General features: G+C 41.5%; 1 protein-coding gene across 1 annotated transcript in view; it reads left to right on the top strand.

Moving 5' to 3' along the window:
* Window positions 1-2861: 2861 nt before the first annotated feature.
* GCH1 (GTP cyclohydrolase 1) overlaps window positions 2862-23130 on the top strand; it is a 44052-nt gene continuing 23783 nt past the window's right edge. Inside the window, exon 1 of the mRNA XM_090270907.1 lies at window positions 2862-3348. Coding sequence (XP_090127033.1) covers window positions 3009-3348 — 340 coding nt within the window. The 5' untranslated portion in view covers window positions 2862-3008. The remainder of the gene's footprint in view (window positions 3349-23130) is intronic.

The raw sequence follows: 23130 nt of genomic DNA, 5'->3' as shown, positions 1-23130 counted from the left end.
GTTGCCAAGCTCCTTCTCTGCCTTCTGTCCATGCCTGATGTTATTGAGGGTGACTTCTTTGTTTCCCATTATAGTGACCCCCGTTTGCTTTCCTGACTCTGCTACAGTTTGTGGCTGAAGGAGTTTGTGTTTTATATCTTCTTCTATGAGGAATTGTGAAGGTTAGGACAGTATTCAGCTGTCGGGGTGTGTACTCTCCATTAGTGCCTGTCTTATTAGCAGCCTCTCATTCTTCTGAGATGATATTAAACATCCTTTATCAGTGACATGCAACTGTTTGGGGGCACATCTACTCTCCCCTTGTGAGGTGTCTTGGGATAGTTTCTTTAGCTTCATGTGGAGCCCTGGAGTCTTCCCTTTCATCTCACAAAGTAAGCTCAGTGTTCACATTCTTTCATTTTCTCTCTAGAAGTTCTTCCATTCCTCCTCAGTCAGCAGAGAAGAAAGGTAAGGTCCTCCATTCAGTTTGCTACATTTGGGGGTTTAGTGAGACGTCTAAAAATTCCATTGACTTCACAGTTCTGTTTCTGGAAGTTAGGAGTGGGACAAGGATACTTTTCTTGCATACCTTTCCACCTCGAGCTAGACTCTCCAAAGTTTGAATTTCAAATATAGAACCTCTATCAAGTGCTCTTAAAGAAATTTGCTTTTTTCTCCTTACCATTGCCAAATGCCTAATGTTAGTTTACCTGTTACCCTTGACGAGTGACTATATCGCTGTAGTCCTGAAGAATTCAATCTGTGAAGGTGTGCATCTCACTCGTCTGCTTTTCTGTTACAACCCTAGAAATGGAAGAATTAAAAAAAAAACAAAAACCTTGGCTTTTTGGTAGAAAGCAACTTCCAGATTGGATCCAAGGTGAAAATGGGTCATATCCCTGTTCTTTTAGTTTATGGCTCCTTTTTCTCTTATTTCTACTTATAACTACCAAACTACCTACATTTCACTATCAAACTGTTTAAATAATGTTGGCAATTTTAAAGCTTCCTTATATTACCTTTGGGCATTTAGCTAGAAGGCACTGCCTCCATTTTACAAGTACATATGTTCTAGAACAAATCCAGAGACTTTGTACTGACAATTGGCAACAAATGTGCCAATGCCTCAGTGGCAGTGTTTATAAGAAAATGTTAATTCTTAGGGTAAAAATTCCATTAGAAATCGTCTTTGGGAAATATGATATTATTTAATGTTTAAAACGTTTTTAAAAGAAGTTGAAAGATTGCCACAAAAAATAAACCCTTATTGAAAGCATCTCCATTAAATCCCTCCATTTTTAAAGTATCTCACTTGGTGTCTTTGTTCTCATTTGTTAAATATAAGGCCATTCTTTAATGTTGTCTACAACTATGCTGGAAATAGTGGACAGTGGGCAGTGCAGTTAAAGGGAAAAAATGCAAAGGGGAAAAAACTTACAATAAATATTAGGAGACTGACAAAGAAACCTTCCTTCCTTCCTTCCTTCCTCCCTCCCTCCCTCCTTCTTCCTTCCTTTCCTTTCCCTTCAAGCTTTCTTCCCTTCTTCTTTTTGTTTTAGAGAAAGTAAGGGAGGGAGAAAGAGAGGGAGAGAAACATCAATGTACAAGAGACACATCGATCAGCCTGTTGCCTTTCACATGCCCTCAACTGGGGACCTGCCCACAACCTGGGCATTGTGCCCTCACTGTTCGCAGGCCAGCACTCAACCCACTGAGCCACACCAGCCAGGGAGACAAAGAGACTTCCCAAAGCATGTTCATATTTCATGATTTATGTAACTTGGTATTTAATAAATATAGAAATTCAATAACTATATTTTAAAAATCCATTTACATGAATATTTCTTGTATTTTAGATTAAAGGTGCCTAGGAGGCCAATTTCCATATTTCTGTCCTTAATGCTTAGAATACAGCTATGACTGGAGCAGACATTCAATAAATACTAATTATAATGACTGAGCTATGTTATTAGTATAGAATCATTCCAGGGGCTTCCCTCCTGATCCGTCTGATCATAAACCTTGTAATATGTCAGAAAATCAGCATTAGAAACTCTCTGGAGCAAATCATAACATAATTTGATACATGTTTTAAAACTTACCTTTGGCATTGGCCTGGTAGCTCAGTTGGTTACAGCAACTTCCTGAGAGCGAAGGTTAAATCCAGGTCAGGGTACATACAAGAATTAACCAATGAATGCGTAAATAAGTGGAAAAACAAATTGATGTTTCTTTTCTCTCTCCCATCCTCTCTCTCTAAAATAAAATAAAATAAAATAAAATAATAAAAATAAAAAACAAAACACTATTGGCATTATGAAATAATTCCTTTAAGTGAGGAAAGAAGTCCATTTTTAAATGTTAAAAGTCAAAGTAGATGTCACTGGTTAAGAGTCCGGTTGATCAATAACATTTCACAATTTTTATCAACGTCAGTGGGAAGGAGGTTAGCTTCGCTTGCAAATCAATTTCCCAGGGTCAAAGTTTTGGCCACCACAAATATCACCTTCTTAGTTATAGGGACTCACACAGGACTACTAGGTGTAACACTTTCTCTGAAACCGGCCAGAGGGTGCGCTGCACAAATTTTAAACTAAGGAAAGCAAAGAGTTTCAAGTCATACTATTTTCCCTGCCTCTCCCCACGGCGAGGTTCCTTTCCGATTCCGTTCGTCCCTCAACAACTGAAGGGAAGCGACCCACTCCTCTCCACTGGCGTGGAAAGAGCTGCAGCGCGCGGCCCTGCTGGAGCGCGCCCCGCGGAGCCCCTGGCCGCACTGGGCGCCGGGCCGGGGGCGGGGCAACACCCGTGACGCTAGCCAGCGCCCACCAATGGGAATGCCTGGCGGCGCCGGCAGCGCCTCTAGCTCTTAGAAAAGAGCTCCGGGCTGCCCCTGTCACATTGTCACCCACTGGTCGCTTGCTTTCCCTGTGGTCTCAGCTACAGCCCATTGCCTGCGGCCTGCGGCAAAGTTTAGTCACAGCCCCGGAAGCGTCCCAAGGTCCCTCCCGAGTGGCAGCGGCAGGTCCATGGAGAAGGGCCCGGTGCGAGCGCCAGCGAAGCCGCGGGACCCCAGGTACAGTAATGGGTGCCTGGAGGAGGCGCTACCGCGGCCCGAGCCGGGCCGACCCGCCGAGAAGTCGCCGCGACCGGAGAGCAAGAGAGCCCAGTTGGCGGAAAGCTGGAAGGGCGAGCGGCCCCGCAGCGAGGAGGACAATGAGCTGAATCTCCCCAACCTGGCAGCCGCCTACTCGTCTATCCTGCGCTCGCTGGGTGAAGACCCCCAGCGGCAGGGGCTGCTCAAGACGCCCTGGAGGGCTGCCACGGCCATGCAGTTCTTCACCAAGGGCTACCAGGAGACCATCTCAGGTCAGTGAGCCCGGCTGTCGCGTGGGCGCGGGCTGCTCGGACCTGCCGGGCGCCGGGTAGGTGGTTGCCGGAAGCGTGCGCCGGCTCCGGGAAGTTTAGAGTTGCCTCACTCTTGGCAGAGGGAGCCGAGTGCTGTCACCTTCCGAACCCCACCCTCGGCCCTGGCCCTCCTGGCGGCCAAAGCGAGGGCCTGCGTGGGACGCATGTCGGTCGCTCTGGGCGGCAGCGGCCTGTCCACCTGGGGACCCGCTGCAGCCGCCCTCGAGGGGTCCCCTCTGCTCTTAGCACGCAGCCTTCAGGGTGGCAAGACTGCAGTCAGTTAGTAGCCCAGGGCAGGATGCATGAGGCACGTGCTGAACCCCTGGTAAGTATCTGCTGGGCGCTTGTGGAAGTGACCGCTTCCTAACTCGTCCCTTTTCTTGAGGTCTGATCTTTGGCTTCATGCACTTGGAGTGCAGGGGGTGATCCCTCACCGTAAACCGGGGGACCTGTGCTCTCACTGACTTGACAGGCACCCGGGTCTTCTTCGGAAAGTTGTAATTCTCTTTGCTCCGCATAGAGTTCACTCTAGCTCAGGACTCTTCCAGAATTTGGTGCAGCCCTGAGCACAGGCTTCCTGGAGGTTTCTGGGGCTAATTTGCTTCTTAAAGCCCCCCCCCCCCATTCTCCCCCAAAGCAATAAAGTGGGAGTCAGGGATGTTTGCTGGACTCTGGAACACGGAGTGGAGTCACCTGCTCTCCAATCACGCCCTTCCCACATCCACTCCAAATAAGCCCACTTGGCACAGTGCTGTCACTCGGGGTCAGGCTTTCTCACCCAGGACAAGGGAAAACAGGGAAGGGGCGTGAAGAGAAGTGGAGAATGAGGACTTTCCTGCCTATTGAGTGGTGTTGGTCTTCCGTTGAGAGAGAGAGAGAGAGAGAGAGAGAGAGAGAGAGAGAGAGAGAGAGAGAGAGAGAGAGAGAGAACCAATGAACCAAAAGCTTCTGACTTATACAGCTGGGACCAAAGGATATTCTGTAGTTCACATCTTTGGTGCCTCATGGTGACATTTATTTCTTTGGCCTAAGAAGCCTTCTGCCTTAACAATTTCTCAAAGAATAACAGTGCTGCTTTGCAAGGTAACCTCCCTGCCACTGTTATTTCCCTGATGGTGTATCTGGCAAGTCCCTGAATAGGCCTTGGGAAGAACGAGTTTATTTTTGCCCGATCTTCCACACCGGAAAGGAAGGGTGGTAAATCAGAGTATGAGAGAGGTGGGGCCCAAAAAGGAAATTATACTACATCCTAAAGCCAAGAATGTGTCCCAGTTCACTTTTTAAATCCTCTGATGATAGAAGTTTAGCACTTTGAAAACCAAATTTCAAAATGCAAAGACTGAAGAATAAACATTCTTTATTTGATGAATATGCTATTTTTTGGTGATATTCCACGGCTGATGAAGATACATCTTCATGGATGAAGCTTGCTCATTCTGCCTCTTATGGGCAGTGAAAGCCATCTCCTTATTGCACTGGTCAGTCTTTGGGAATCTTGCCCTAACAGATTTCATAGGAGAGAGGGATTTCCGACCCCCAGCTAGGACACAGAATTTACCTAACGTGGTTCACGAGGTTTTCTTAAGAAATGGTTAGCAGAAGTTTGTCTCTAGAGCCACAGGACAAATGACTCTAAAGAGCACTTCATTCTACCTTAGAAAATTGCTGTAGTCAAGTGTTAACTTTATTCTTTAAGAAGTCTGTGGACTGCCCTCACTGGGTGGCTCAGTTGATTGGCGTGTCGTCCCATGCACCAAAAGGCTGTGGGTTCTATCCCCAGGCAGGGTGCGTATGGGAGGCAATCTATGGATGTTTCTATTTCACATCTCTCTCTCTCCTTCTCCCTCCCTTCCTCTCTCTCTAAAACCAATAAATATATCCTTGGGTGAGGATTTTTTTAAAAAAGTGTGTGGACCTAGAGACAGAAAGCAGATTAGGGGTCACCAGGGCCTTGGGAGGAGGATGGGATGGGTATAGGTTTTCTTTTGGGATGTTAAAAATTCTGGGACTTAGGTTGCAATACCACTGCACTGTACACTTTAAATGGTTAAAATTAGAATTTTATGTACATTTTCTCACAATAAAAAAGTCCACAGACCATTTAAGAGTTATTAATAGCCATTAACTGAATACTTCCTATGCTCTAAATGCTTCATGTGGATGGTCTTGGTTAATCATCAATTTTAAGATAACACTGTTCTTTTATACTCATGAAACTGAGGCAGTGAGGTCGATGGATTCATGGCAGGGGTGGGTCATTGAATCCAGGCAGCCTAAAGGCAGAACTCTTAGCCAGTTCCTTATGTTGCTACTTAGATGTATCAGTGCATCTTATCTTTTCAAACCGTGAGTTATGACCTAATAGCTGGATCACCAGTAGCAAAAAAAAAAAAAAAAAAGGTGGATTAGAATGGAGATCAATCTATCACAGGTAGTAAGGATAGATGTTTTGAGGAACATCTGTGTAGGTTTTATAGGTATAGCCTTTTCTGGTGTGTACTGACCCCAGATATAAAATATATTTCTTACTGTGGATTGTAATCAAAAGTTTGCAAGCCTCTACCTAGAGGATTACACTTAAGGATTTAATATTGATTTCTTAGAGGCACATGGTTAAAGAGAAGATAAGAGGATGAGGATGATGCCGAACTTAAAGAAATAAACCTGAAATGGTGGTTGTCGAAGACTTGCACCAACCTGGGTAGGAGAGAGAAGGAAGGCTACCTTAAATCTGTAGGAAATACAGAAGAGAGTAAGAGGGAAAACAATCCTGCACAATCCCTAATTTTTATCTCTAGTGACTGCATAGATTGTTTTGTATAGAAACAAATTTCTTTCAAACTATCACACTTTTGTGATTGTAAACGGAGTACTTTATACTTTTTATATTAATTCTTGGTTAATAGTGCTGACTGAGTGTTGTAAAATATAAAATAACTTGGTAGTTTACATTCCCCAAATTATTTTTTCAGTCCCCACTGAGTGGATTGATAGTAACTTCTCTGTTCTGGGGAATGTGTCGGCTCTTCCTGTACGGTAGCTTTTCATCAGAGGTGCCTGGTACACCAGTCCCTCACTTCCCACTGTGTGCCTTATCATAGTGTATATGGCTCTCCTGGTTACTGTTCACCATTGGGCTGTAGCATGTAGGCTGGGAGGGATGGCTGGGAGAGACTGTCTCCTTGCCTAGAAACCATCTATCCTTTGAATCTAGCATCAGACGGTGATCCTTGGATCAGTTCTTTTTTTTTAGAATTTTTATGAGTTCATTTGAGCCAAATTGATGACAACTGCTGGGAAGCAAAATGTCAATGAATTGAGAAAATGCTCCGAGAATGGCAGTTTTGAAGCTTGTTTTATACATTAGAATCAAAGGAAGAGACATAAAGAGGGTTACGTGAAATCAATTGGTGGTAGATTAAGCAAAGTGAAAAGTCTCTGGGATTGGATAAAAAGTAAAATGGAGAAACATATACTAGGGGGGACCCAAAAAACTCTGAAATTTATTTATAAAAAATTGTGTATTTATTCTTACATGTTTAAACTTCAGTCACCTTCAAAGTACTTTCCACTTGATGCAATGTACCTATTGAGACACTTTTCCCACTGCTGAAAACAGTTTTTGAACTCATCAATTTTGACACCTTTTGGTTCTTCTGATGTTTTTTGTTTCACATCTTCCACATTGGCAAAATGTTTCCCTTTGAGGATTTTTTATCCAGGGAACAAGAAAACAATCACTCAGAGGGCGAGATCTGGTGAATAGGAAGGGTGGGGTACAGGGGTCACGCTGTTTTTGGTCAAAAACTGCTGAACACTCAGTGCGGTGTGGGCAGGTGGGCTTGTAAACCACTCATTGTGAAATGGGTAAACGTCCTGAAAGAGTCTTCAAAAAAAATTCACTGAAGTTGAATATGGCCTTTCAGAACAACGCCAGTTGGTACACTGGTACCGGTGGGTTCCCAGAACACTTACCTAGTGGGGGAAGCCTGTACTACAAGGGGCCTGCCCTCCAGAAGATAATTCTGGTTTTTTGGGGGGTCCCACCTCATACTTCTTTTACATTGGTGGGTACAGGATCGTTAGTATTTACAGCACCTAGAGATGGTGTGTGAGGAACAAGGTAACAATGAAGGATTCTGTGGTCTTGTTCTCTGGTGCAGTGGATGTGCCTTGACGGGTCTGGAAAAAATCCCTTTGACATTTCAAAAGTATGTTATCTTAGGTGTAAAAAAACAACGGACAGGCTAGCTTTAGGTAAATACTCATATTGACATTTGTCAAGGAAACTACAGCCTAGGATGTGATTACCTGCCTTGACCCACTTTTAATTAGGAATATTTATGTCCAGACCATCCTATGTGGTTGTTTGCTGTCTCTGAGTTTGTAAGGCCCACCATGCAGGCCTCCCCTGAGCTTGTCAGGTTTAGTATGTGGCCCCCTTTTCATCCACACTTCTCCTTTTGATCATAAATCAGTCTGAAGGATGCATTAATGACCAACCTCTTGGTTGGATAATGTCCCACGGTACTAGGAAGGCTCATTCCTAGGAAATTTTGCTGTCATCATTTGCCTTGCTGAAATGATGGACCATTGGGGATGGGACACAGCCAATCCTTGGATGGAAGTCAAGGCTGAATTTTTCTTAAATGGGAAAGGCAGGTAAAATGGGAGGCAGTCATGGACCAGCTCTGTTGCTATTCCATTGAGTTTAACGAGCCTTTCACCTACTGGTTTTAGTAGCCATTGGTAATTGCCTAGATCCAGTACTTATTAGAAGTTGCAAAATAATGACTTTTGGTTCTTTAATTGTTTCTGGATTTATTAACTGCAGTTCTATAAAGAAGGTTTATCGGTACTCTTTAAACTTTCTTTGCAACTATCCAATAAGTTTAAAAGTATTTAAAATAAAGCTTAAAATCCATAAGGTTTTAAGTTTCTTTAATGCTAATTCTGCAGTGAAGATCTACCTAATTTTGACCCAATTTAGAAGCCATAATATAAAATTATTGTAACTTTCACTATATAAAAACTGAGAATTTTCACATGTCAAATACCAGCACAAGGGAAGTCAAGTGACAAACTGGAAAGAAATATTTCCACCCATACTGTAGGCAACAGGATGATAAAAAGAGATGCTGGAAATTAATGTGAGAGAAAAGCCAAAAACACCATTGAAACTTGACAAGACAGGTAAACAGACAGTTCATGGGAAAGGAAATATGAATGATTCTGAGACACGTGGAAAGATCCTTGACCCTCACACAGACCACCCCAAGCCACATTTCCCCCCTTTTTTAGATTGACAAAAGCCCAGAAATTTGATACTGCATTAAGTTTTGGGGTTACAGGGAAATATATATTTTTGTTGAGAGTGTAACTATCTTTATGGAGGATTATTTGGCAATGTCTCTCCAATACAAATGGATATTTCCTACTTGAAAATCCTGACTATAGGAATTTATCTTATATAGATACTTGCATACATGGAATGATGTATGCTCAAGGTTAGTTGCTGTAGCCTTGAATGGAAGCAACCTGAATGTCTCGTCCCTTAGAATGATCAAATGACACAGAGGAGTTATACTTATTTTGTAGGCGAAGGTGTGGGGAGATAAATATTATATTGGCCTTAAGAACTGGAGGCTACATAGCTACATGTTACTAGGGATATGAACTGGGCAGAAGGCAGACAAGAGTAGAAGCAAGACTTTTCACTGTATTTTCAGTTTTTGAAGTGTGTGCACTGATTTTCAAATAGAAAAATGAAAAGTATTGTGACAAAGGTGTTTCAAATCTAGGAGTAAAAGAAATACAACTCTTCCTAGTGGTGAGTCAGCAAGAAAAACTTGGTTACTGAAAATTTTTACCCTGAAATTAGTGAAAAATAGATACATATATTTGCAAGATTCCTTGTCATTGTAATATTTATTGTATATAGAAGGAACCTGAATTTGCATGTGACCTTGTCACTTGATTATCTGTATAGCTATTGGCATGTCTCTAAACTTGTCATTTTCCCCTTTTTGTAAAGGGTGGTAATACTTGCTTTGCCTGAGCTCTTATAAGAAATAAGAAGGTATGCAAAAAAATCACCTGATGCTCGATATATTCCTTCCTTTATCATGAGAAAGAACTGTGGGATTGGCTTAATTGGAAAGTGTTAAGAATGTGGGGTACTTTAGTGCCTGAGCCACCATGTAAAAGTCCATGGATGCCATGCTGTGAGGAAGCTCTACCACATGGAGAGGCCACATGTGGGTGTTCTGGCTGATTGCTGTAGTTGAGGTTCTACCCAACAGCTAGCGTCAAGCACTAGGCATGTGAGTAAAGACTTCCTGGTGATTCCAGCCCACAGCTGACTAGCTGTCCCCACTGAGGCCCCAGCCATTGTGGAGTAGATAGAGGCCGGGCACATTGCTGTGCCCTGACTGAATTCCTGACCGACAGAATCCAAGGACATAATAAAATAGTTGTACACCACTCAATTCCAGGATGTTTTGTTATGCACTGAAAGCAACTAGACAGATTTTCAAATATGGGTGGTTGGAATTTGCATGTGCAGAGGAAAAGGGAGTGACTGAAACGGGTCAGAGATGGCATGATGATTTAAGGCTAGAGATTTAAAATTGTGAATTATAGAGCTGATAGTGAAGCAAGGAGTGAGAGGAGGAGATAGGTGGCGTAAACTTTAGGAGATGTCTGCATTCAGATAGTAAGAAGAGTGAGAGAAGAGGCAGCAGAGAACAGCCCTAAGGAGGTACAGTATTAGACGCAGGAGGTCCAAGAGTATTAAGTGTTAGCAAAATTGGGTTTAAAAGGAACAAGGAGCAAGAAACAAAAGGAAGAGGTCATGAAAGGTAGTAGACTTGACTCAGAATGCCTGGGTCAGGTCCTGTTACTTACCAGCTGTGCCTTGGGGCTGTTAATGGTACAGTACTTCTCTTCATCTTATAGGGTTATTGTGAGGATTAAATGAGTTCATACACATAAAGTACTCAGAGAAACGCCCAGCATATATGAAGTGCTATAAACATTTGTACCTGTTAGCAGTGAGTACTGAGATCTGATTTGAAGGTATTGTTAGTTTCAGTAGCTTAATGTGGTCATGAGTTAGATTGTAGGCCTTTACAGAATGTTTTGACAAATTATAGGAAACAAAAAAAGTTGGAGGTATTTTTTCCTGTCAGGATCAAGTGAGTTTCTGCTTGGTGTGTATCAAGGTGGCGACATGCTGTGTGCTGGTGAATGAAAGCCTTAGGTGTCAAAGAGAAGAGCGTGGGAACCAAAGTGTCTGGGAAGGCAGGCCAGGTTGTATACATGTGCCTTCATGTGATCTTCCTGTCAACTTGGAGTTCATACCCATTTTAATGAGGTGGAAACTGAGGAGGCTCAGGTTAAGTCACTTGCCAGACGTCACAGTGCAGAACTTAGGTGCGTGTGACCGCACCATTCATGTTCTAATGGACGTGCCCCCTCAGGCTTTAAGTGCCTGTGTTAGAATTTCATACGAAGAGCCAACTAATATGTGAGAATGGTAACACATAGGAATTTTGTTTTTCCCCCCTGAATTCTAGCAAAGAGAAAGCCAAGTAGTTTTAATTTTGACACATTTCTTCATATTTTTACTTAAAGATAGTTGACAAAGTTTTTGATCAGAGGAATTCATGAATGATTGCAAAAAATTTAGCTAAATTACATTCAAGTTAAGGCAGGTTAATAATTAACAAACCTTTCCCACACTTACTCTTTTGTTTTTGTTTCGTTTTTTAATATGTAATTTTAAAAAAGATTTTATTTCTTTATTTCTAGAAAGAGGGGGAGGGAGGGAGAGAGGGAGAGAAACATCAATGTGTGATTACCTCTCACATGCCCCCAACTGGGAACCTGGCCTGCAACCCAGGCAAGTGCCCCGACTGGGAACTGAAACAGTGACCCCCTGGTTCGCTGGCTGGTGCTCAATCCACCGAGCCACACAAGCCAGGGCCCCACGCTTACTTTTTTGAGGGAGATATTCGAAAACCAAAATGTTATGTATTTTGTCTAAGCATATTTAATTATGTTGTGGTCATTTATACTCTATAAATGAAAGTCTGTGTCAGTGATTTTACTTCTTGGAGACTTTTCGTTCTGTTTTAAATATGTTTCTTGGACTTGTACTTTTTGTTAAATGCAGTTACACATTCTTAATATTATCCTTCATTTAAGGTAATGTTATCTGTAACTACAGTGGTATATACATTTCAGAGATACACATTTATTCTAATTCTTTTCTGAATAATTAGGCAAGCATAATACAATATAATTAAGTTCCATCTGTGCTAACATATCTGAATTGTGTTCCCTACTGTATATTTGCAACTGTGTTGAAGTGCATATAGTTGAATGTTATATAATCTTTTTTTTTGTTAGCTTTTTATTGTAGTAAAATGCACATAACAGAACATCTATCATTTTTAAGGGTATGGTTTATTGGCATTAAGTACATTCACATTTTTGTGCAACCATCACCACTATCTGTCTCCAGAAGGTTTTCATCATCCCAAACCGAAACTCATTAACCAATAATTCCCAATTCCCCTTTCCTCCTAGCCCTTGGTGACCACTATTCTACTTTTTGTATGCATTTGACTATTCTAGGTACCTCATATGAGTAGAAACATACCATGTTTATCCTTAATGACTGGCTTATTTCACTTAGCATAATGGCCTCAAGGTTTATCATGAACAGCATTTTGAAGTTGGAAGAAACCCGTTTGGTCCTTATTGAGCCAATAGCTCATTCTGTAGAATGTTGTGTGTGTGTGTGTGTGTATTTAATCCTCACTCAAAGATATGTTTATTGATTTGAAAGAGAGAGAGAAACATTGATGTAAGAGACAAACATCAATTGGTTGCCTGCCAAATGTGTCCCGACTAAGTTCAAACTTGCAACCTAGGTATGTACTCTGACCAGGAATCAGATCCACAGCCCTTTGGTGTATGAGATGACCCTCCAACCAACTGAGCCACCCAGCCAGGGCAAATGTTGTTTATTCTTAAATTTAAATCTGTTGTATTTTTATTTCCTTATTTTAAGAAATCCTTAGAATTGAAGAAATATTGTGTGTGTATTTAGCAAACACCAGCTCTGTGAATGACCCTGTGCCAACTGTTAACGGAGGAACAAAACCTGTAGGCCAGGTCTTGTTCCTCAAGAGCCCGTTGTCTGTGCTGGCAAGTGACCAGAAGCCTCTGCTGGAGAGACTTAAAACCAAAGATGACTATGAAAGAGGTAGTTTTTGAGCTGAATGCAGAAGGAAAAAAAAAATTTAACAGAAATAGTCCATGTTGGTTTAGAGAAGATTATGGTCTAAGTGTTCTGGAGTAAAAAAAGTACACTAATATTCATAGTTGTCTGTACCATAAAGTTAAAATTAAGTGGAACTTTCAAAGCAATTCAGTTTATTTTAAACTTTTTAAAGATCAGCATGGAAGGCATTAGGGCTGGCTTCTTTCTCTGATGTTTTAAAGCCCATTCTGGCCAGTTTGCCTTTCTAATGAACTTTAACTGACATCATTGTTAGTTGGTCTAGCCTTTATAATCTGGCCCCTTGTTTTATCTGCGAGTCTTTTTTTCTTGTTAGTCTCCTTGATTACTCTTGCTCTAAATCTTAACTCTTGTACTTCCCAAGTATACGTATTTAGATTGTCTTATCTTCTCTTGTTCTGACTCTTAATCATCTCTTACCTAAAGTACAGTAACTTCTCAACTGGCTACCTTGCCTCCTAACTTCTCCTGCTTCAATCCTCGGTGCCGATGTGATTTTACTAAAATGGAATAGGTCCGTTCCTTCTGGAAACACTTGACTAATTTTCTCTTGTCTTTCCTCACCATGGCTATGAAGTTTTATTATGTTCCAGCTCCTTGCCTGCATTTTTCCCCCTATTCTTCCATCACCTTCTCACTGGGGGAGTTTAGTATTTTATTTTAGGTTAGTGCATAGTGTCTTGAAAAACCACTGTCTTATCCCCACACTGGAGCTGGAGACCGAAGCAGCAGTCCTACAAGAGGCCATTCTGCAATATTTGGCCTTTATCATCTGCTCTTTTCCTCTAATCTTTCTTTACTATCCTTTTGGGTTTGGATTGCTAACCTTGAGAGAATTCCCCCTCTCCCAATTTATCAACAGCTATTGCCTATCTAGAGTTCTGTGAGCAGGTTTAGGTGAGGAAATTGGCCTTTGCTGAGTTCTGGTCCAAACGCTGTTTCAGCGAAGCACTTTGCCAAGAGCACATGGCTCTTGCTGTGAGGCATGATGTGTTTTATGTACGTGTATTAATTTTTATTTGTTCTAAGTAGGAATCAGAGCCCAGTTCAACAGAACCATTGCCAAATGTCCCAAACAATGCATTTCTCCCTGAAATAGCTTCAGATTCAGTGATACCTATTGTATAGTTTATGCACTTGTAGTAGGATATTCATGAGCAGTGATGAAGGCACTGAGTGCTGCGCTTCAACCGAGAGGCTGTAAACTCAGTGAGGACCTTGCAGAACCCCAGATTACTTTAAGGTAGAGCTGCTGTAGCTAATACCTTGCTAACTGACCACCCGTTCCAAATACAAGTGCCTTTGATGGGGCACAGGTAACCATGGATGTGTGCGACTCTGAATGCCCATCAGAAACAATTTGCCTTTCAGCCGCAGGTAGTTAGCTGACAGCCTCCAGTTGTTAGTACCTTCAGGATTTGCCTCCATGGGAGCCATGCTTATTCCTGCTGTTTTTCTTTTCATTTTAATATCCACTTCTTTCTTTCTATTTCCCTTTCACCACATTGCATGGTCCTTTATAAGTGAAGCAGTTTAGAAAAGGGTGACACAAGTCTGTTAGCTTCATATTTAGTGTGTTAGGAATTCTGTTCACTGATATAATCTTGAGGTCCATTTGGTGTTTCTTAACCTGTTTTAGTGTGTCAACAAAGACTCATCCTGGTATAATGGGAAGAAAACTAGTCTGGACTAGTCACAGCATGCCCACTAACTAGTTTATGACTCTAGACAAGTCACTTCAAGATTTTTAGGGATCTGGTCTACAGGGAGAGGCAGCTGGACTAGGAGTTGAATTGTCATGCTGAGGTCGCCAGTGAGGGCATGCTGGGCAGTACTGTCTCATTGCTCATGCTGTGACTTGGAGCAGCTCAGAGGTAAGGCCCTAGCAAGGACCTCAGACTTTTTTCCTTGATAGAGGTACTGCTTTCCTTTGAAACATTTAAGCCACTCAAATAGTTTCTATGGTAACAGGCAGGTCTCTTGTTAATTGTGACACAGATTTTTGAAAAGGTTCTTCATTCGTATGCCCTTTAGGGTCTGTGGCCTTCTAATCCATAGCCCCTTTGATTAGACAAAGCCTTTATTTAGAGATCTTGCCCTCAGAAATATTGTAATCATGTCTACTAGAAGAAGAAGCAGTTGCTAGTTACACTAGTATGTGAGGTTTTGAGCCCTGGCTGGTTTGGCTCAGTGGATTGAGCGTCGGCCTGCAAGCTAAGTGTCGCTGGTTCGATCTTCCAGTCAGGGCACATCAGAGAAGGAAAACTCTGACCCCAAAAAACCTCCGCTGCCTTGCGGCATACCTCTTCAGGGGAAAGGCTAAGGGAATAAACCCCGACAGAAAATCCGGAGCCGGAGTCCCTAAGGCGGTTTGACGTTGTAGTCAACACCGGCAACTCCTGCGGCGCACCTGAAGCCAAGCTGTATTGACTCCGTCTTTCCCTTGGATCCTTCAGCTGCGAAGAGAGGGGGGGTCTGCTGCATGGGCAACAGCAGACCCTCCATATCACCCTGCCCAGGCTCTGTAGCTTCAGCTTCACTGGAGAGGACACTCCAGCGTCATCGCAAGATGTCGATTCAACACGGGAGGAGACAGATACCGTGTCACTCCCGAGTCGGACTGCACAACCATTCTCGGCGGTGCAGATAGACTCTTAAGAAGCTACACCATCGTCTCTCGAGACGGACGGCTGCCGACGGATGTGAGGTTTTAGTGTATTATTAAGGCCGCGTGTCAGCTAGGAGAGGGATTGTTGGATTAGATGGTAGAATAGTAATACCAAGAAAACTAATATTTGTTAGGATCATGACACTTCACTTTTACTTTTTATTATGTAAAATTTTCAAACACAAAAAGACAAAATTATATAATGGACAGCTATATACTTACTACTTAGATTCTAAATTAACATTTTGCCATATTGGCATGTTCTATTCTTTTACTGAGAACAAATCAGAAACATGTATTTGGAGGTGAAATGTGACCCTAGAAAGGGTTTTTCTTCTTAAACCACTTACACTCTGCTTAATAAAATTAACTATTAATTCCTTCAAATTATTTAATACCTAATCTATATTCCTTCTCCAGTTGCCCTAAATGTCTTTTACTTGTGATTTGTTCCAACCAGGACCCACTCAAGATTCATACATTTGCATATTATAGTTAGATTTTTAATCTAGAAGAGTTTCTGCTACCTTCCCTCTCACCCGCTACATGACACTAATTGTCCAGAGATTGTCAGTAGTCCTTTAAGATGGTTCACCTGTGGGATTTGTCTGATTGTTTTCTTCTTGTTTCCATTTAACTTGTTTTTCTCTCCCTCATATTCCTGGAATTGGAAATTAGGTCTAAAGACTTAATTAAATTCAGAGGAAACATTTTTTTTAGCGGGAATGCTGTTTTCTTTACACAGAATCAGAACCAGAAGAACATGAAACATTTGGATGTTGAAGATAAAAGCGATTCTTGATTGGTTTCCTAGAACAAACTTCTGTAGATAAGTTCCTTCTTTAAAAAAGACCTTTTTATTAGTTTGAAGATTTGATGGGATTCTTTTTTCCCTTGAAACCATTTCAGTTTGTTTTTCAAAAGTAAAGGTCAAAGTAGCATTACATTACTGAAGTTTTTCTTATACAAACCAAATAAATAGTTGGTAAAACAGTATTTTGCGACTGATGTACAGCAACTGTGGGCTCTAGCAGCCTCTGGGAATCAGGCTGCTCTTTCTGTCTGCTCTCCTGAACACTCTCCTCCCTTAACCCACATACTTCTAACTGATTTTACTTTGGTTTTAACAAATAAGATTTTCTCTCTTGATTTCCTTTGCTGTCACTGACTTCAGGTCTTCTCACCTCATGGCTGACTGTGACCTGCAGTAGTAGTAGCTCCAGCTTTCCTCATTCTGGGCTCTCCGCTCAGTCCGTTTGTGGGTAAGCTGGTGTGATCAGGGCTCTGACCTGGAAGTCAAAGGACAGGGGTCAAAGTTCAGCTCTCACACTAACTAGTTGGTTTTTCCTCAGCAGAACGTAATGTTTCCAAAGAGAGCATTAGTTTCTTCTCTGCAAAATGGGGATGATAACTGTTTTGACTAATGCAGAGTGTGGCAGGCTTGAAAGAGGTCATGAACTAAAGGTAACATTTAATTTGAAAGATGCTCTAAAATAGAAGGAAATCTCATTTTTGTCTGATGTTTCCCACTTCTGTATTTTATCTCATAAGGTACCTCTCTTCCTTACCTCCCCTAGAAGACTCTTTCCTCCTCTCCTCCCATTCATCCTTAAGGGCCGGGTCAAATCCGTATCTTCAACACAGCCATATTGTTTCTCTCAGCCCATAATTTTTCCTTTATATAATCTATTGCTTTTGTAGTTTAGGTCCTAGTCATTCTCCAAATATTTTTACATATAAGCTTCTTATTTCCTAAGATCTTAAGTTTCTTGAGGTCATAGTTTGATATATTTTGTGTCCAGCTCAGAAACTAGTACAGGACCTTCTGTGAAAACTTGGTCACGTTATCCTTGAAACTGAGTTCTAGTGAGTTGGCTACAGGACCCAACGGGTTTCTTAAATGGCTTTTCTAGGATATGGGTACAACTTTTTTAAAATTTAAATTCTTATATTTCCTTACAAGAGGGACATATTTTTTGAGATTATTGATTGATTTTAGAGAGACAGAGGAAGGAGAGAAAGGTCTTGGGGGAAGAGAAAGAACATCAACTTGTTGTTCCACTTATTTCTGCATTCGTTGGTTGATTCTTGTATGTGCCCTGACTGGGGAGTGAACCTGCAACCTTGGACAATGTTCTAACCAACTGAGTTACCTGGCCAGGGTACAAGAGGAGTGTTTTAAACAAATTTTACAGGTGTCTATCAACCCTTGCTCAGATTGAGCACACATCAAATCTAGCATTTTGGTAATTTTATTTCGAAGTGAACTTTTAAGTTTTAATAACAAATGTCAAGACACTACACAAAACACCCACATAAACTTTTTTCACCTTGTTTTTGAATTGTTCACAAATATTTCCTACATAATCCAACATACAACAAAGAGATGGTACATCCCTTTTTTCAATTTGCATGCAATGGAAAAACAAGAATTTTAATATTTTTTACAATGTTTAATGGACACTGGATAGGCTGACAGTTTAAGTATATAGGTGAGAAATTATCTAATAAAAATAACCAGAATTTATTTAGCATTAGTCACTTTCATAACCAAGTATTACTCTGATTAATAAAACTTGCTGCTGACCTTGCCTCACCTGCTGGGAGCCAGGGGTTCGCCATGCACCGGGCATTCAGTGAGATGCGCCACAGACCCAGGCTGCAGCTTCTGGTGCTGCTCCTACCCATGAAGATTTATTCAAATCAAACAACTGCTGTAACACTTTCCACGATACCTTGACTACCCCAGGTCCAGCGAATGTCACCACCAAGGCAAGCGGCAGCGCTCTGCTGTCAACAACCAGTCTCTTCACGATTTTGTTGTTTTCTACATCTCTATTGTAAAGAGATTTGAGCCAGGAAATGTTTAAACTTCTTCATCTGCTAAACCCCATCAAAATGGCCTCTAGATATGCAGTGTGACAAGAGAAAAAACAGATCTTCATTGAATCTGCTAATTCCACATCTAATTTTATTGACACAGAAAAGGTCAGGGGCCCCCAATTTGATTGCTTTGAAGAGCATGTACAGAGTTTGACTAGATGATAAATGCCAATATCAGATCTGCTAGAGTTTCATGTACAAGATGAAGAGAGACACATCTAAAACTAGTTCAGAGATGATTTTTGTAAATATGTCTAAAGAAGTATGGACACATCAAATCAATATTTTATCTTATCTAGAGCTGAAGGATGGGATTTGGAAGAGTCAGGCTTCCTTTGGTTCATTACAGTTGTAAGGCCACAAAACAGGTAATGCAAAAAGCTTCCAGGGTTCTATTTATATGTACATTAGAAGGAACTTCCAGGTGTTTCTGTAAATCCTCAGTGTATTGTTAACTCTAGATGAAGTTTTACATTGTAAGCTACCACTGTTCTCTTGGGAACTGAACTGTTTCCTCTGAGGCTCTGGATTTGACATTGAATTTGACTTTTTGTGTAGTAACTGATATGTGCTAGAGCAATGAGGGATTGAAATTGACCCCAAATGCAAGCCTAATGAGTTAATTTTGCTTGTATACTTATCACCTATTCCTATTCAACCAGAGCACCGGAGTCATTTAGCTAAACTAATTCCAAAGAGTAGAAGTACACAGACCTCAACTAATTCCAAAATGATTTTATTTCTGCATATGTTAAGTACTTGTTACAGTAAAAAAAGTGGCCTGTTTTGAAGGTAAAATTGACAAATCTTAAAATTGAAAAGGTAAATGTGTGAAGGAGCCAAAACTGTAAATTGTATTTGGAGAGTGAGGACTGGAAGCTTACCTACATTAAATTTAGAAAAAAATTTATACTCTTTCTGTACATACTTTTTTAAAAAACTGTGAAGCAGGGGAAACAAAAAATAAATAAATGGGACTACATCAAACTAAAAAGGTTTGTACAGCAAAAAAAAACCATTAACAAAATGAAAATATAGCCCACTGAATGGGAGACCATATTCACCAGTGATATATCTGATAATGGGTTAATATCCAAAATTTACAAGGAACTTATTCAACTCAACACCAAAAACCCCAAACAATCCAATTGAAATAAATGAGCAAAGGACTGGAATAGACACTTCTCCAAAGAGGACATAAGGTGGCCCATAGACATATGAAAATATGCTCAACATCACTAGTCATCAGAGAAATGCAATTTAAAACCACAATGAGATATCACCTTGCACCTGTCAGAATGGCTATCATCAATATATCAACAGATAACAAGTGCTGGGGAGGATGTGGAGAAAGGGCAACCCTCTTGCCCTGCTGGTGGGAATGCAGGCTGGTGCAGCCACTGTGGAAAGCAGTATGGAGATACCTCACAAAATTAAAAAGGGAACTGCTTTGTGACCCAGCGATTCCAATTCTGGAAATACATAACCAGAAGCCTGATGGCAGCAAGTTTATTATTATTATTCAGCCAGTTCTTTTTATTTACAGTTTGTGTTCAATGCAAATCAATTCCATAACATGAGAAGCTACTATGAATCAAAGCGTAAATGCACAAGCACAATATACGATCCAAAATATGTGTACAGCATTCGAGTATGAAACAGAAAGAATGTTCATTGGCACGCATAGGAGCTTGAGACCTGTTGAGTATGGTGTTCCTAGTTAGGTTTCTAAAGATGGGGAAAAAATGACTGGTTATCAAAACTACCATGGCCATATTAGATACTGGAACATTTAAACACAGTGTGTGTGACCATGCAAACAAAAGACTTTAGAGAATTCTGTGCATTGAGGCAGTTGTGAAAAGATTTACTTTCCAGAATCAAGCCCACATTAGGCTTAGGATCAGGTTCTAACTATCTAAAAATCCTGACCAATAACAGAAAGTGTTCCAGAAGTGGCTATTCTGGTTCAGTTTTTTGTTTTGTTTTGTTTTTTTGAGCTTCAAATCTGACTTCCCTCTCTTTTTTCTATAATTTTTATTGAGTTTGTTGGGGTGACATTGGTTAATAAAGATATAGGTTTCAGGTGTATATGCGTATACTTACACCATTGCTCAATTTGTAGTGCTCCTCCCCACCTTGGCTGTTCACAATTACTAATGTAGAAAACTGTTGCAAAGTAGGGGCTACAACTTTCTTTCTTTTTGTTTTTAATGTTGTTTTTTCTTTTTATTGTCGACACAATTACAGATGTCCCCATTTCCCGCCCCCTCTGCCCACCAAAGGTCCTCCTTCCTTTGTTTTTCACTGGTTCCTTTTTGCTGCCTGCTATAAGGAACGTTGGCTCCAGCTTCTTCCCCTCATCTCCCTCTTGTCACTCCCGATCCCAACCTCAGTCTCCGTGCCAAGCTTCCTTTTTTTCAGTTCGTGTGCAGACCTCACAGTATTCCGCAGGAATTGTCACCCTCTGATTTTGTAACAGAACCCCTGGGCTGCTCCGATTGAAACAGAACCCATGGGCTGTTTAGTTAGGGGTCCGATTGCCCGCCGCCAGAATCATAACTCTGAATACCAGAGTTTGGTGAAAAGGAAAAGAATTGTTTATTTACACAAAGTCCTGCCTCCCCCTCCCAGACCTGGCCAGTCTTACGGAAGTCAGAAACACCGTTTCCCTACTTCCTAGGCACAGTTCAGCTTTACCAGTAGCTGCCAGTCACTCAGTTCTGATTGGGGAGGTCCTTTCTGTGCTGTGGTGCCCTCCAGCTCTCAATGCAGGACCGCCTGGATTCTCAGCCTCCTTGCAAACTGCCTGCTTCCTGCAACCGCATGGATCTCCTCTCCTTCTCAAAGCAGCCTGGCAAGAGCCTCTTCTTAAAGCCGCCTGGAGATCCCTTCTCCAATCCACATGGAGGGAGCCCATAAGAGCCAGAGAGTAAGGGCGTGAGGGCCAGAGAGAGCCTGAGAGAGAGAGCCTCCTAGAGCCAGAGCCAGCCCAAAATGTCCGCAGCTCCTTCTCTCTTCCTCCCTGCCTCCTCTCTCCCCCTGCGTCCTCTCACGCAGTGGGTGTTGCAAACCGTTCTGACCATTCACAGAACCCTCCTAAGGCTCTGTCTGCTTCTTCTGTATCAGCCCACAGTCCAAGATCCCTCCCATCTTCCTGAGTCTTGGAAGTAAAGCGGATCTTTGCAACAATGTATCCAGCCACTAGCTCCAGGCATGCAAGGGCATCCTGAAAGCTGCTTCCTGCTCCCTATCTCCCAGCCACAAACTCCTGAGGTTTGTTTTTGGACTCCCCTGTTTCTGTAACAATTTGGTGAGGAATTATATTGTCCACTGTTTAGCTAGGTAGGGCCAGACTGGGTCTATTCCCAACCCTCATCTCTCTCATCCCTCAAGAACCTGTGCTGCCAGCCTGACTGGACATCAGAATTGCTTGGATCTTTAAAAGCCATAGTCCTGGGTTGACCCCCACATCTAGTGAATCAGACTTTCTCAGGGTGGCTTTGGAAGCTGTAGTTTCCAAAGTTCCCTATGGTTGGCCTTATTTGGGAGCCACTGTTGTAAAAGATGATCCCTTTGCCCATAATCATTTGTCACTAAAGATGGTGGCTTGCACACCCTGTTGGTACATATTTATCAGGTAGAATTACAGATGGGTCCATAATATTAATCTGTGTGAAATCTCATGGCATAAGTGAATGTAGAATGGTAAAGGCTTTTGAAGCAAAAGCATAATTTATTAGATTGGCGTGTTCTTTCTTTAGAACTGCTGTGAACCAGACCTCGTTACCACCATCTGTTTTGTAAATTCCATTTTCAGTTTAACAGCTGGATTGTGAAAGATATACAAAATTATCCAATTAAAAAACTAAATTTGGCACGTATGCTTCTTTTTCCTTAATGATTCCTTGAATATACACATTGTTTCCTTCCTTAGATAGCCTGCTAAGGCTCTAATTCTAGTCTACCACAAATTTTCATAGTAGTAAACTGAAACCAGAGTGAGAGTTCTTTGGCAGCCTTCAGTTTTATCAATGAATAAATCTGAGTAGTTTAAAACAGGTGCTTTTCCCTACCTCAGTATGGAAAGCTGCTACCCATTACTGTGCGCCTCTCAAAGGCTGACCAGTGGGGGGCGGGGTTTTTTGTTGAAATTCGGGATGGATTTCCAACACTCCAAGTTGTGCAAGTCAGGAACCTGGGAGTTCTATTAAACTTTTTCTCCAAAACCATCCAATTACCTTGAGGACCCCCTAGCCCAGGCCAGTCTGCAGAAAGCTCGAATGAAAACTCAGATCTGAACTCTCTTAATTCATTCCCTTATACTTTACCATTCTACTTCCTCTGCCACTGGGTATGTGGTTCCCTAAGAGCCAGTTAAGCAGTTGTGTCTGGGTAGAGGGATTATATGTGCTTCCATCTTTTCACTTCTGTATTTCATTGTCTTATAAATAAACTACAGTGAACATTACTGCTGTAATCAGAGAAGAGTCTTTTTTAGTAAATATAACTTCATATACAAAAACTTCTCCCTCACCAATAGATGTCATGTTGATGACAAGACCAGCAGAGGGGATGGGAGTAGCTCACTCGTACTGTATTTGCTGAATGAAACATGCACATTACTACTATTCTGAGGGCAGCCAGTACATTTATATCAGTAGTCTGAGCTATATATTTTTCTAGTTTTATTGAGACATAATTGACATGCAGCATTGTTTAAGTTTAAGGTGTATGATGTATTGATTTGATACACTTACATATCGCCAAATGATTACCGTCATAGCGTTAGCTAACACCTTCACATCACATAATTACCATTTCTTTTTTGTGGTGAAAACATTTAAGATCTGCTCTCTTAGTAACTTTTAAGTAAGTAATA

This window comes from Furipterus horrens, unplaced genomic scaffold, assembly GCF_987537825.1.
Source record: "Furipterus horrens unplaced genomic scaffold, mFurHor1.1.pri manual_scaffold_3, whole genome shotgun sequence".
Lineage (NCBI taxonomy): Eukaryota > Metazoa > Chordata > Mammalia > Chiroptera > Furipteridae > Furipterus > Furipterus horrens.
This window is presented reverse-complemented; position numbering and strand designations above follow the sequence as displayed.